The sequence below is a fragment of the Cynocephalus volans genome, chromosome 5 (assembly GCF_027409185.1).
Source record: "Cynocephalus volans isolate mCynVol1 chromosome 5, mCynVol1.pri, whole genome shotgun sequence".
In the NCBI taxonomy this organism is placed as follows: Eukaryota; Metazoa; Chordata; class Mammalia; order Dermoptera; family Cynocephalidae; genus Cynocephalus; species Cynocephalus volans.
Window position 1 is genome coordinate 144370483 of NC_084464.1, and position 11246 is coordinate 144381728.

Sequence of the window (11246 nt, forward strand, 5' to 3'; positions counted from 1 at the left end):
ACCTCTTTTCAGGCTAGCAAGAAGCTTGTCATTCCTGGAGACTAAGAAGTTCTCAGTTAATTAGAAAACAACACAATAGCAATAGCAATGACAAAAACCTACCTTCAAGGTGGTCCCCGCAGTTTTCTGTAAGCTCATAACTGTCCAGGATTTTGAAATCTTTAAAAGTCAGTGTCTATGAGTCTTTCATGTCTCATGCTGGTGAGGGAATGTTTTGATGCCAAGAATTCAGCCTCCTCAGGCACACCTATCAGTCCTTCTCCTGTGAGGTACTTGTTGGGCCAGTCATGTTCCCTGTGCTTTCTGATCCTGACATTTTTGTATTCCTCTGACACGATGTGGACTTGGTACTATAAAACTAATAAAACTAGCTTCAAGTGCCATTACTTGCAAAGGGCTCTTGGATGACTTAAGAGGACCTGGAAGGACCTTGGCAATGTGTTCATCTGATTTATTTTCATGTTAGGCGGCTTTACAGTGTTTGCTGGCATTTTGGAAATCATGCTGAATGGAGGTTGAATCGAGGAAATATTTAGTTTGTGGAGGTCATGCTCACCGTCTTCTGTATATGATTCCATTATTGCTAGCTGTGCAAGCATAGAAATGGCTTCCAGGAATCCTCTTATGCTTCGCTTAGCATAGGAGCTTTATTGTGAAGGACCAGAGCTTTTTTGTGACATAAACATATCCCAAGGCACTAGAAATACGTGAGTAGTGAAGGAGAAATGAGGTTTGAAAACTTTGGAGCCAGAGCTAGTCTATGGGGAATTCTTGCAGTCACCAAATGTTTAGCGCTGAGGCAATTCCTGTTACCTACTCAGGACATTTTTTATAAGGAATATGCTTGCTAATGTGTTGCATACAGTTATTTAAATATCATGTATGTTTTCTTTTTTAAGATGAATATTGTTCAAATATTACTTATTAGAATTTCTGTATTTGTGGAGCATTACAAATACTCTCTATGTAGCAGTACTGTAAATATTAAGTACTTCAGTGTGTTAAATCATGTTTTATGCATCCTAACATATTAGCTCATATTTTAGTGTATTTGAGTTATATTGTCCTGAAGTCATTTGGGGGTTCCAGATGAATTGACCTGCAAAATTACCACCAACTCAGCAAAACACCCTGAAGAAATAAGTGGTCCAATGATAGAACTGCTACACATATTCATTAATATGTTAATGTATTTAACATTAGAAAATTGTTAATACACAACATGAAAAGCAGATTAAAAATAAATTTGAATTGTTTTTTACATGCCTTAATTTCAGATTAGTTTTTTTACATTGTTATTCAGAATTATTAATTATGTAAAAATCCAGATACTATGGGAAGAGAGTATTCTAATGGAAGCCAGAAATATAATAAAAAGGCAATTTCAGCAAAAAATAATTTACACAAAAAGGTAAAATTTGGCAGCATATCAAGTACTCTCTTATTGCAACTCAAATTAAAAATTCTGATGGTCAAAATCATGAAAAGAAAATAACTGTGATTCAGTATGTTGAAGGGATATTTGCACTGCTATGTTCATTGCTGTATTATTCACAATGGCCAAGAAATAAGATCAACTTAAGTGTCTATCAGTGGCTGACTGGATAAAGAAAACGTGGTATAGATACACAATGGAATACTATTCATCATCCACAAAAAAGAATGAAATCCTATAATCTGCAACAACAGGGATAAACCTGGAGGACATTAAGTTAAGTGATATAAGCCAGACACAGAAAGACAAAGGTCTTATGATCTGATTTATGTGTGGAATCTAAAAAAGTTGATCTCAAAGAAGTAGAGAGTGGAAAAGTTCAGGCTGGCTCATGGCTCACTTGGGAGAGTGTGGTGCTGATAACACCAAGGCCACGGGTTCAGATCCCATATAGGGATGGCTGGTTAGCTCACTTGGGAGAGCGTGGTGCTGACAACACCAAGTCAAGGGTTAAGATCCCCATGCCAGTCATCTTAAAAAAAAAAAAAAAAAATAGAATAGTTGTTACCACAGGCTGAGGAAGGGGAGGGAGAGGGGACTGGGGAGAGGTTGGTCAATGGGTACAAAGTTTCAGCTTGATAGAAGGAAGTACTTCTGGTGTTCTATTGCATAGTAAAGTGACAACAGTTAACAATAATGTATATTTCAAAATAGCTAAAAGAGAGGATTTTGAATGTTCTCTTCACAAAGAAACAGCAAATGAGGTGATAGATATGCTAATTATCCTGATTTGATCATTATGCAATGTATACATGTATTGAAACAGCACATTGTACTCCATAAATATGTGCAATTATTATGTGTCAATTAAAAATAAGATAAAATTTAAACAAAAGAGGAAATAACCATGTAAGGCAAAACAGATAAACAAAAACATGAACAGGTAATAAGAATGACAACAGAAGAGATAAAGAAGTTAATAGACTCCCAAACTGGAAACAGAAAGTAGAAGGAAGGTGAAAGCAATAGCAAAGAAAAAAAAAAAAAAAAAAACAATTGGTACGGTCACCAAAGCATGCAGGAATTTCAACAACAGCTTTATTGGGAAAATTAATTGACTTTGGTAAGTACCACGTTTGTACTGATAAATTGCTTTAGCACTGTTCCATAAAAGAAAGTTGTTTTTTTCCTCCAAATCACGATGCCAGTATTATTTACAGAGAATTTAACAGGAGGTACGATGGACAATAGAAATATTTTTCAAGTCAGCATTATCAACAACAAAAGAAAAGTATTCAGACTGTTGTGAGATCCCAGCTAGTGAGTCCAAAACAAGATATTGTATATAAAGCATTATTTATAAAGCATTTTAGTAGGCAGACATAACTTCCTAAAAGTCAGGAGGATTCCACAAACAAGTAGGTATTGAAGTTGCACATTAACCAAATACAAATGCACTGATGAACACCTTGAAGAACAGAGAAGGGAGGAGAGTTTTATTATTAATGTTTAGAATTGTTTTTAAGCATGGAAGAATAGTAACAGCTATCAACATTTTTTATTATAAATTGACAATTTGCAATTGTATTAATTTATGGGGTACGAAGTGATGTTTTAATTTACGAATACAATGTGGAATAATTAAATTAATGTAGTTAACATATCTAGCACCTCAAATATGTAATGTTTTTTTTGTGGAGAGAAGATGCAAAATTTACTCTCTTAGCAATTTTGACTATATTCACCTGCTCTGCAATAGAACTAAAAAAAAATTCCTGCTTTCTAAGTGAGATTTTGTACTCTTTGACCATCATCTCTCCATTTCCTCTATTCCCCAGCCTCTGTAAACACGATTCTACTCTCTGCTTGTATGAGTTTAATTGTTTTAGATTCTACATATAAGTACATGCAGTATTTGTCTTTCTGTGCCTGGCTTATTTCCCTTGGCTTAATGTTCTTCAATTCCATCCACGTTTTTGTAAATAACAGAATTTTCTTCTTTTTGGAGGCTGAATAGTATTCCATTGCGTATGTGTACCACATTTTCTTTGCTCATTCATCTGTTGTTTGACACTTAAGTTGACTCCATAACTTGGCCATTGTGAATAGTGCTTCAGTAAATACAGGAGTGCAGCTCTTTCCCATCTTGCAAGATGACGGGTGAAAAAGCTAAGGAGCCGGATGCTAAGGAGAAGAAACCTGAAGCCAAGAAGGCTGATGGCGGTGGCAAGGTTAAAAAGGCTAACCTCAAGGCTAAAAAGCCCAAGAAGGGGAAGCCCCACTGCAGCCGAAATCCTGTCCTCGTTAGAGGAATTGGCAGATATTCCCGATCTGCTATGTATTCCAGAAAGGCCATGTACAAGAGGAAATACTCAGCGAATAAGTCCAGGATTGAAAAGAAGAAGAAGGAGAAGGTTCCTGCTACTATCACAAAACCAGTTGGTGGTGACAAGAATGGTGGTACCCGGGTGGTTAAACTTCGCAAAATGCCTAGATATTATCCTACTGAAGATGTTCCTCGAAAGCTGTTGAGCCACGGCAAAAAACCTTTCAGTCAGCACGTGAGAAGACTGCGAGCTAGCATCACTCCAGGGACCATTCTGATCATCCTTACTGGGCGCCACAGAGGCAAGAGGGTGGTTTTCTTGAAGCAGCTGAGCAGTGGGTTGCTACTTGTGACTGGACCTCTGGTCCTCAATCGGGTTCCTCTGCGTAGAACACACCAGAAATTTGTCATCGCCACCTCTACAAAAATTGATATCAGCAATGTAAAAATACCAAAACATCTCACTGATGCATACTTTAAGAAGAAGAAGCTGCGGAAGCCTAGACACCAGGAAGGTGAGATCTTCGACACAGAAAAAGAGAAGTACGAGATTGCAGAGCAGCGCAAGGCAGATCAGAAAGCTGTGGACTCGCAAATTTTACCAAAAATCAAAGCTGTTCCTCAGCTCCAAGGCTACCTGCGATCTCTGTTTGCCCTGACAAATGGAATTTATCCTCACAAATTGGTGTTCTAAATTTCTTACCAAGAACCAAATTAAATAACTGATACATTTCATTTGTGTCTCTGTCTTTGGAGGGGAGGGTGTGGTGAAAAAAACTGCCAAGAGGTGTGATTTGGCCCTGCCAACTTAATGGGATTTTTGCCTCTCCTCTAAAGAGTGGGATGGGAGGGGAGTGGGGTCTGCAGTAGAGCCTGCTCCTCATCAGCTTTGAATCAGTATTCTTCGCTTCAAGTTTATACTTAGTGTCTGGCTTCTCGGCTTTTTCACCCACACTCTACCTATATAAAACAGTGGCATTTTCCCAATCGTCCCTGAATAAGCGATACTAAACTATGTAGATGAGAAGCAACTGTGGGTTCCTCAGACTGCAGACCTCCTCCCCTTTAGTTACTTAACATGTGCTTAATTCCCAGCCCCTCCCCTACAATCATTGCTATTTCTTGTGGAGCATTCCCATTTTCTCACAGGCTGATGTTCTTTTATAGTCAGCTCCTGCTCCCATTAACCATTAATTAAGTTTGTGTTCATGTAGTTTCCCTTTTTCCAGGAAGTCATATAGTATGCAGTCTTTTAAGTCTGCCTTAGCATAATAAACTTTTGAGATTTGTTCATGTTCAAAAAAAAAAAAAATACAGGAGTGCAGACATCTCTTTGACAGATTGATTTCAAATCTTTTGAGTAAATACCCTGAAAGACCCAGAATTTTGGGATTGCTAGATCTTATGGTAATTCTTATTAAAGTTTTGAGGAACCTCCATACAGTTTACCATAAGGCTATACTAATTTACATTCCCACTATCAGTGTACGAGGGTTCTCTCTTCTCCACATGTTTACCAACATATATCTTTCATCTTTTTGACAGTAGCCGTTCTGACAAATGTGAGATGACATCTCGTTGTGGTTTTAACTTGCATTTCCCTGATGATTACTGGTGTTGAGCGTGTTTTCATATGTCTGTTGGCCATTTGTATGTCTTCTTTTGTGAAATGTCTATTCAGGTCCCTTGCCCGTATTTTTTGTTTGTTTGTTTGTTTACTTGTTTTGTTTTGTTTTTGCTATCAAATTGTTTGAGGTCTTTCCATATTTTGGATATTAACCCCTTATCAAATGTATGGCTTGCAGATATTTTGTCCCAATTTGTAGGTTGTCTCTATACACTGTTAATTGATTCCTTGGCTGCACAGAGCTGTTTAGTTTGATGTAATCCCATTTGTCTATTTTTGCTTTTGTTGTCTGCACTATTGGGATCAAATCCAAAATTTTATTGCCTAGAACATTGTCATGTAGATTTCTCTCTGTTTTCCTCTAGTGGTTTTACAGGTTCTGGTCTTATGTTTAAGTCTTTAATCAATTTTAAGTTATTTTCATATGTAGTCCTTGTGGCTTTATATTTAATTTTTTCATGTGAATATCAAGTTTTCTCAACACCATTTATTGAAGAGAGTATCCTTTTCCCGTTGTGCATTCTTCACACCTTTTTGAGAATCAATTGACAGTACATGCATGGGTTCTCTATGCTGTTCCATTGGTTGGTGTGTCTATCTTTTTTTTTTTTTTTTTTTGCCAGATACCGTGCTGTTTTAATCACAATAGCTTTGTAGTATGTTGTGAAATCAGGTAGTCTGATACCTACAGCTTTGTTTACTTTGCTCATAATTGTTTTGGCTCTTTAGGCTTTTCTTGTGTTTCATATGGTTTTTAGGATTTTTTTCTATTTCTATGAAAAAATGACATTGGAACTTTGATAGAGATCGTATTGATCTGTAGATCAGTTTGTATAGTATGAACATTTTAACAATATTAATTCTTCCAATCCATGAACATGGGATATCTTTTCATTTATTTATCTTTTTCAATTTCTTTCATCCATCTTTTACACTGTTCAGTATATAGATCTTTCATCTCCTTGATTAAATTTATGCCTAAGTATTTATTTATTTTTTGTAGCTACTGTGAATGGGATTGTTCTCTCAATTTTTTTTTCAGATAGTTCATTGTTAGTGTATAGAAACACTACTATTTTTTTTTTTTTTTTTTGGAGTGATTTTGTATCCTGCAACTTTACTGGAGAGAGTGGGCTTCCTTGTCTTGTTCCTGATTTTAGAAAAAAGGCTTTCAATTTTTCAGCACAGAGCAGGATGTTAGCTCTGAGCTTCTTATATATGGTCCTTATTGTGTTGAGATACACTCTTTCTATATCTAACTTGGTGAGAGTTTTTACAAGAAAATAACATTGAATTTTGTCAAACACTTTTTCTGCATCTAATTAACTGATCATATAGTATTTTCCTTTATTCTGTTAACATAATGAAATGATCATATGGTTTTGTCCCTTATTCTGTTAATGTGATATATTACATTTATTGATCTGTTGAACAATTCTTGTATCCCAGGGATAAATCTCACTGAATCATGGTGAATGATTCTTTTAATGTGTTGTTGAATTTGACTTGTATTGTGTTGAGAATAATTGTCTATGTTCATCAATGATATTGACCTCTAATTTTCTTTTCTTGTAATGTCATTGTCTGGCTTTTGTGTCAGGGTAATTGCTAGTTGTGTAAAAATAGTTTGGAAGTATTCTCTCCCCTTCAATTTTTTGGAAGAGTTTAAGAAAATTGGTATTCTTCTTTAAATGTTTACTCTTCAATTTTTTGGAAGAGTTTGAGAATTGGTATTCTTTAAATGTTTGGGAGAATTCAGCTGTAAAGCCATCAGGTCCTGAGATTTTCTTTGATGGGAGAATTTTTTTTACTAATTTAATCTCTTTACTCACTATTAGTCTGTTCAGAGTTTCTATTTATTCATAATTCAGTCTTGGTTGGTTGTATGTGTTTAGGAATTTATCTATTTCTCCTAGGTTATCCAGTTTGTTAGCATATAATTGTTCATCGTAATCTGTTATGGTCCTTTGTATTTCTATTCTATCAGTTGCAGTGTTTCCTCTTTCATTTCTAATTTTATTTATTTGAATCTTTTTTCTTTTTTTCTTAGTTAGTATAGCTAAAAGTGTGTCAATTTTGTTTATCTTTTCAAAAAACCACTCTTAGTTTTGTTGATCTAGTCTTAGTATTGTTTTTCTAATCTCTATTTCATTTATTTCTTCTCTGAGCTTATCTTCTTCCTTCTGCTAACTTTGGTCTTAGTATGTTCTTCTTTTTCTACTTCCTTGAGGTGTAAGTTAGGTTATTTATTTGAGATCTTTCTTCTTTTAAGGTAGGCATTTATTGCTTTAAACTTTCCTCCTAGAACTGCTTTTGTTGTATCCTATAAGTTTTAATATGTTGTATTTCCATTTTCATTTTCTCAAGATATTTTAAAAATTTTCCTTTCATTGGCCCATTGGTTGTTCAAGAGCATGTTGTTTAATTTCCACATATTTGTGAATTTTCCAAAATTCCTCTTGGCATTAATTTCTAGTCTCATACCATTGTGGTTGGAAAAGATACTTGATATAATTCAGTCTTCTTAAGTTTGCCAAGACTTGTTTTTTATTCTACCATGTGATATATCCTGAAGAATGTTCTGTGTGCGCTTGAGAAGAATGTGAATTCTGTTTTTGTTGGATGGAATGTTCTTTATATGTTTGTTAGGTCCATTTGGTCTAAAGTGTTGTTCAGGCTTAATGTTTTCTTATTAATTTTCTGTCTGGATAATCTGTCCGTTGTTGAAAGTAAAGTATTAAAGTCTACTGCTATTACTGTGTTGCAATCTACCTTTCCCTTCAGATCATTTAATAATTGCTTTTTGTATTTAGGTGCTATGGTATTGAATGCAAAAGTATTTATAATTGTTATATCTCTTGATAAATTGACCCTTTTATTATTACATAATTTCCTTCTTTGTCTCTTTTCACAGTTTTTGACTTCTTAAAGTCTACTTTGTCTTATTTAAGTTTCGGTACACCTCTTCTCTTTTGGTTTTCATTTGCTTTGAATTTTTTTTTTTTATATTCCTTCACTTTCAGTCTGTTCGAGTCCTTAAAAGGGAGATCGATCTCTTGTAGGCAGCACATAGTTAGGTCTTGTTTTTTATTATTCATTCAGTCACTCTATGCCTTTTTATTGGATAATTTAATCTATTTACATTCAAGGTAATTATCAATAGGTGAAGATTTAAAATGACGTTTTGTTAGTTGTTTTCAAGATACTTTGTTTCTTTTTTCCTCTCTTGGTGTCATTTTTGTGGTTTGCTGGTTTTCTGCTGTGGCATGCTTTAACTCCTTTCTATTTTTGTTTTGTGCTTCTCTAAAAATATTTTTGCTTTGTTGTTACCATAAGGCTTACACAGAACATCTTATGCTTATAGCAACCCATTTCAGGATAATAACAATTTGACTTTGATTGCATACAACTCTACACTTACTCCCTTTCCCCCATTTTATGCTTTTTGATGTCAGAATTTCCATTATTCTGTAATGTGTATCCCTTTGCAGTTTATTTTAGTTGTAGTTATTATTAATAATTTTGTCTTTTAACCCTCATACTAGAGATAAAATTACCTTACACATGATCTTTACAGTACTTGAATTTTCTGAATATGGCTTTGTTTTACCTATACCCTTGAGTTTTGTGCTTTTGTACGTTTCATGTTATCAGTTAGCAGCTTTTTGTTTCAGGTTAAAGAACTCCTTTCAATTCCTATAGGGCAGGTCTAGTGGTGATGAACTCCCTTAGCTTTTGCTTGTCTGGGAAAGGTTTTAGTTCTTCCTCATTTCTGAATTTCTGAAAGACAGATTTGATGGATAAATTATTCTTGGTTGGCCATCTTTTTCTTTTTTCCCTTCAGCACTTTCAACATATCATCCCACTCTCTTCTAGCTTTCTTATCTCTTGCTGCTTTTAGAATGTATTCTTTGTCTTTGATTTTTGATAGTCTGATTATTACGTGTTGCAGTATACTCCTCCTTGGACTGAATTTGATTGGAGATTGCTACACTTTCTATACCTGCCTGTTGGTGTTTATCCCCAGATTAGGAAAGTTTTCAGCTATTATTTTTTACAATATGCTTTTTGGCCCCTTTTTTTCTTTCTTCTACTTCTGCAAATTCTGTTACATGAAGGTTTGATCTCTTGATGGTGTCCCAGAATTCCAAAAGGCTTTCTTCACTGTTTTTCATTCATTTGTCTCTTTGGTGCTCTGACTAAATAATTCAGATGCCTGCCTTCCAGATAACTCATTCTTTCTTTTGCTTGATCAAGTCTATTGTTGAAGCTTTCTACTAAAATTTCAGTTCACTCACTCTATTCTTCATCTCTGGGATTTCTATGTGGTTCTTTTTTATTTTTTCTATTTCTTTGTCAAACCTCACTTTTTTCATATATTGTTTTCCAAATTTCATTAAATTTTTAATCCATATATTCTTGTAGTTTATTGAACTAGTTTATGACTATTTTTCTGAATTCTGTGTCACTAATTTCATAGATCTTCATTTCTTTGGGGTTCATTACTGGAGCTTTTTTACTTTCTTTTGGAGGTGTCATGATTTCCTGATTCATTGTAATACTTCTGTGGTTGTCTGCACATTAGAGGGGAAAGACTCCTCTTCTGGCCTGTACAGGCATTCTTTGGCTAGGATAGACTATCTCTATTTAGTTTAACCTGTGATTCTGGGAGAGCCAGCTGTTGATGACCCCAGGCAGGCAGAGCTTGTTATAAGTTCTCTAGTTGATTGAGCCACTGCCTTTGTTCTGATGTCAGGTGGGGTTGCTGGTTGGGCTCCACTGTCCAGTTAGACCACTGGCTGGGCTCGGCTATCAGACAGAACTGCAGCTGGGTATTGAGATAACTTCTGCTGGCTGGGTATTATGATGGCACAAGTGCATTACTTGGCTTGGTAATTCTCCTATTTGGGATTTGTGGCTAGGCAGGACTACAGGCTGAGCTCCAGGTTTAGGTTTAGTTGCTAATTGGAACAGTGGGAACAAGAGGCTATGTTTCTTAAAAATGCATGATTGAGGATTTTCTCCCTATCAAGGTTGAGCCATGGGGTAGGCTTTTGGCCGAGTTGAATGGCTGTTTGGTGTAACCCATATGCTTCTCTGAAATGCACAGAGGTGGGAGTCTTCCAATGTGGTTAGTATTGTTGGGCATGATTTTTGCCTGAGTGGAACCACTGCTTGACTTCCCAGGTTGAGCTGGTCCAGCCCATTTGCTTTTCTGAGATCCATGGAAGAGGGAGTCTCCCTGCCAGGGCAGGGTTTTTGGATTTGATTTCTGGCTGAGTGGAGCCATGGCTTGATTTCTTAAGTCAGGCCAGTCTAGTCCTTTTACTTCTCTGAGATCTGCAGAAGTGAGAGTCATCCCACCTGGGTGGATCACTGGGTGGGCTTTTTGACTTGGTGAAAATACTGCTTGACTTTCAGGGTCAAGCCTGACTAGCTCCTTCACTTCTCCAAAATGAGTGGAGGCAGGCATCTCTGCCTAGGAGGGTTTATTGGATTCGGCTCTGAAGCTGGGTGAGGAGACTTGCAGTCTAGGGACTCAAGCTAAGTACTTTCCATCATGCTTCTATGGTGACTGTATTAGTTTTGTGTTGCTATAACAGAATTACACAATACTGGGTAATTTATAAGGAAAAGAGGTTTATTTGGCTTACGATTCTAGGACAGCTGCATCTGGCACGGGCCTCAGGCTGCTTCTACTCATGGTGGAAAGCGGCAGGCAGCTGGTGGGTACAAGCAGATTACATGGCAAGAGGAAGCAAGAGAGAGAGAGAGGAGGTGCCAGGGTCTTTTAAACAACCAGCTCTCACGAGAACTAACACAGCAAGAACTCACTCATTTATCTCTCCTCCCCCAGG

At 36.2% G+C, this 11246-nt stretch overlaps 1 protein-coding gene across 1 annotated transcript; it reads left to right on the top strand.

The window, feature by feature from the left end:
• Window positions 1-3585: 3585 nt before the first annotated feature.
• On the top strand, window positions 3586-4496 carry LOC134378312 (large ribosomal subunit protein eL6-like). The gene has a single exon (XM_063097318.1). It carries the CDS (start codon window positions 3589-3591, stop codon window positions 4453-4455), a length of 867 nt encoding a protein of 288 aa, XP_062953388.1. The 5' UTR covers window positions 3586-3588; the 3' UTR covers window positions 4456-4496.
• Window positions 4497-11246: the final 6750 nt, after the last annotated feature.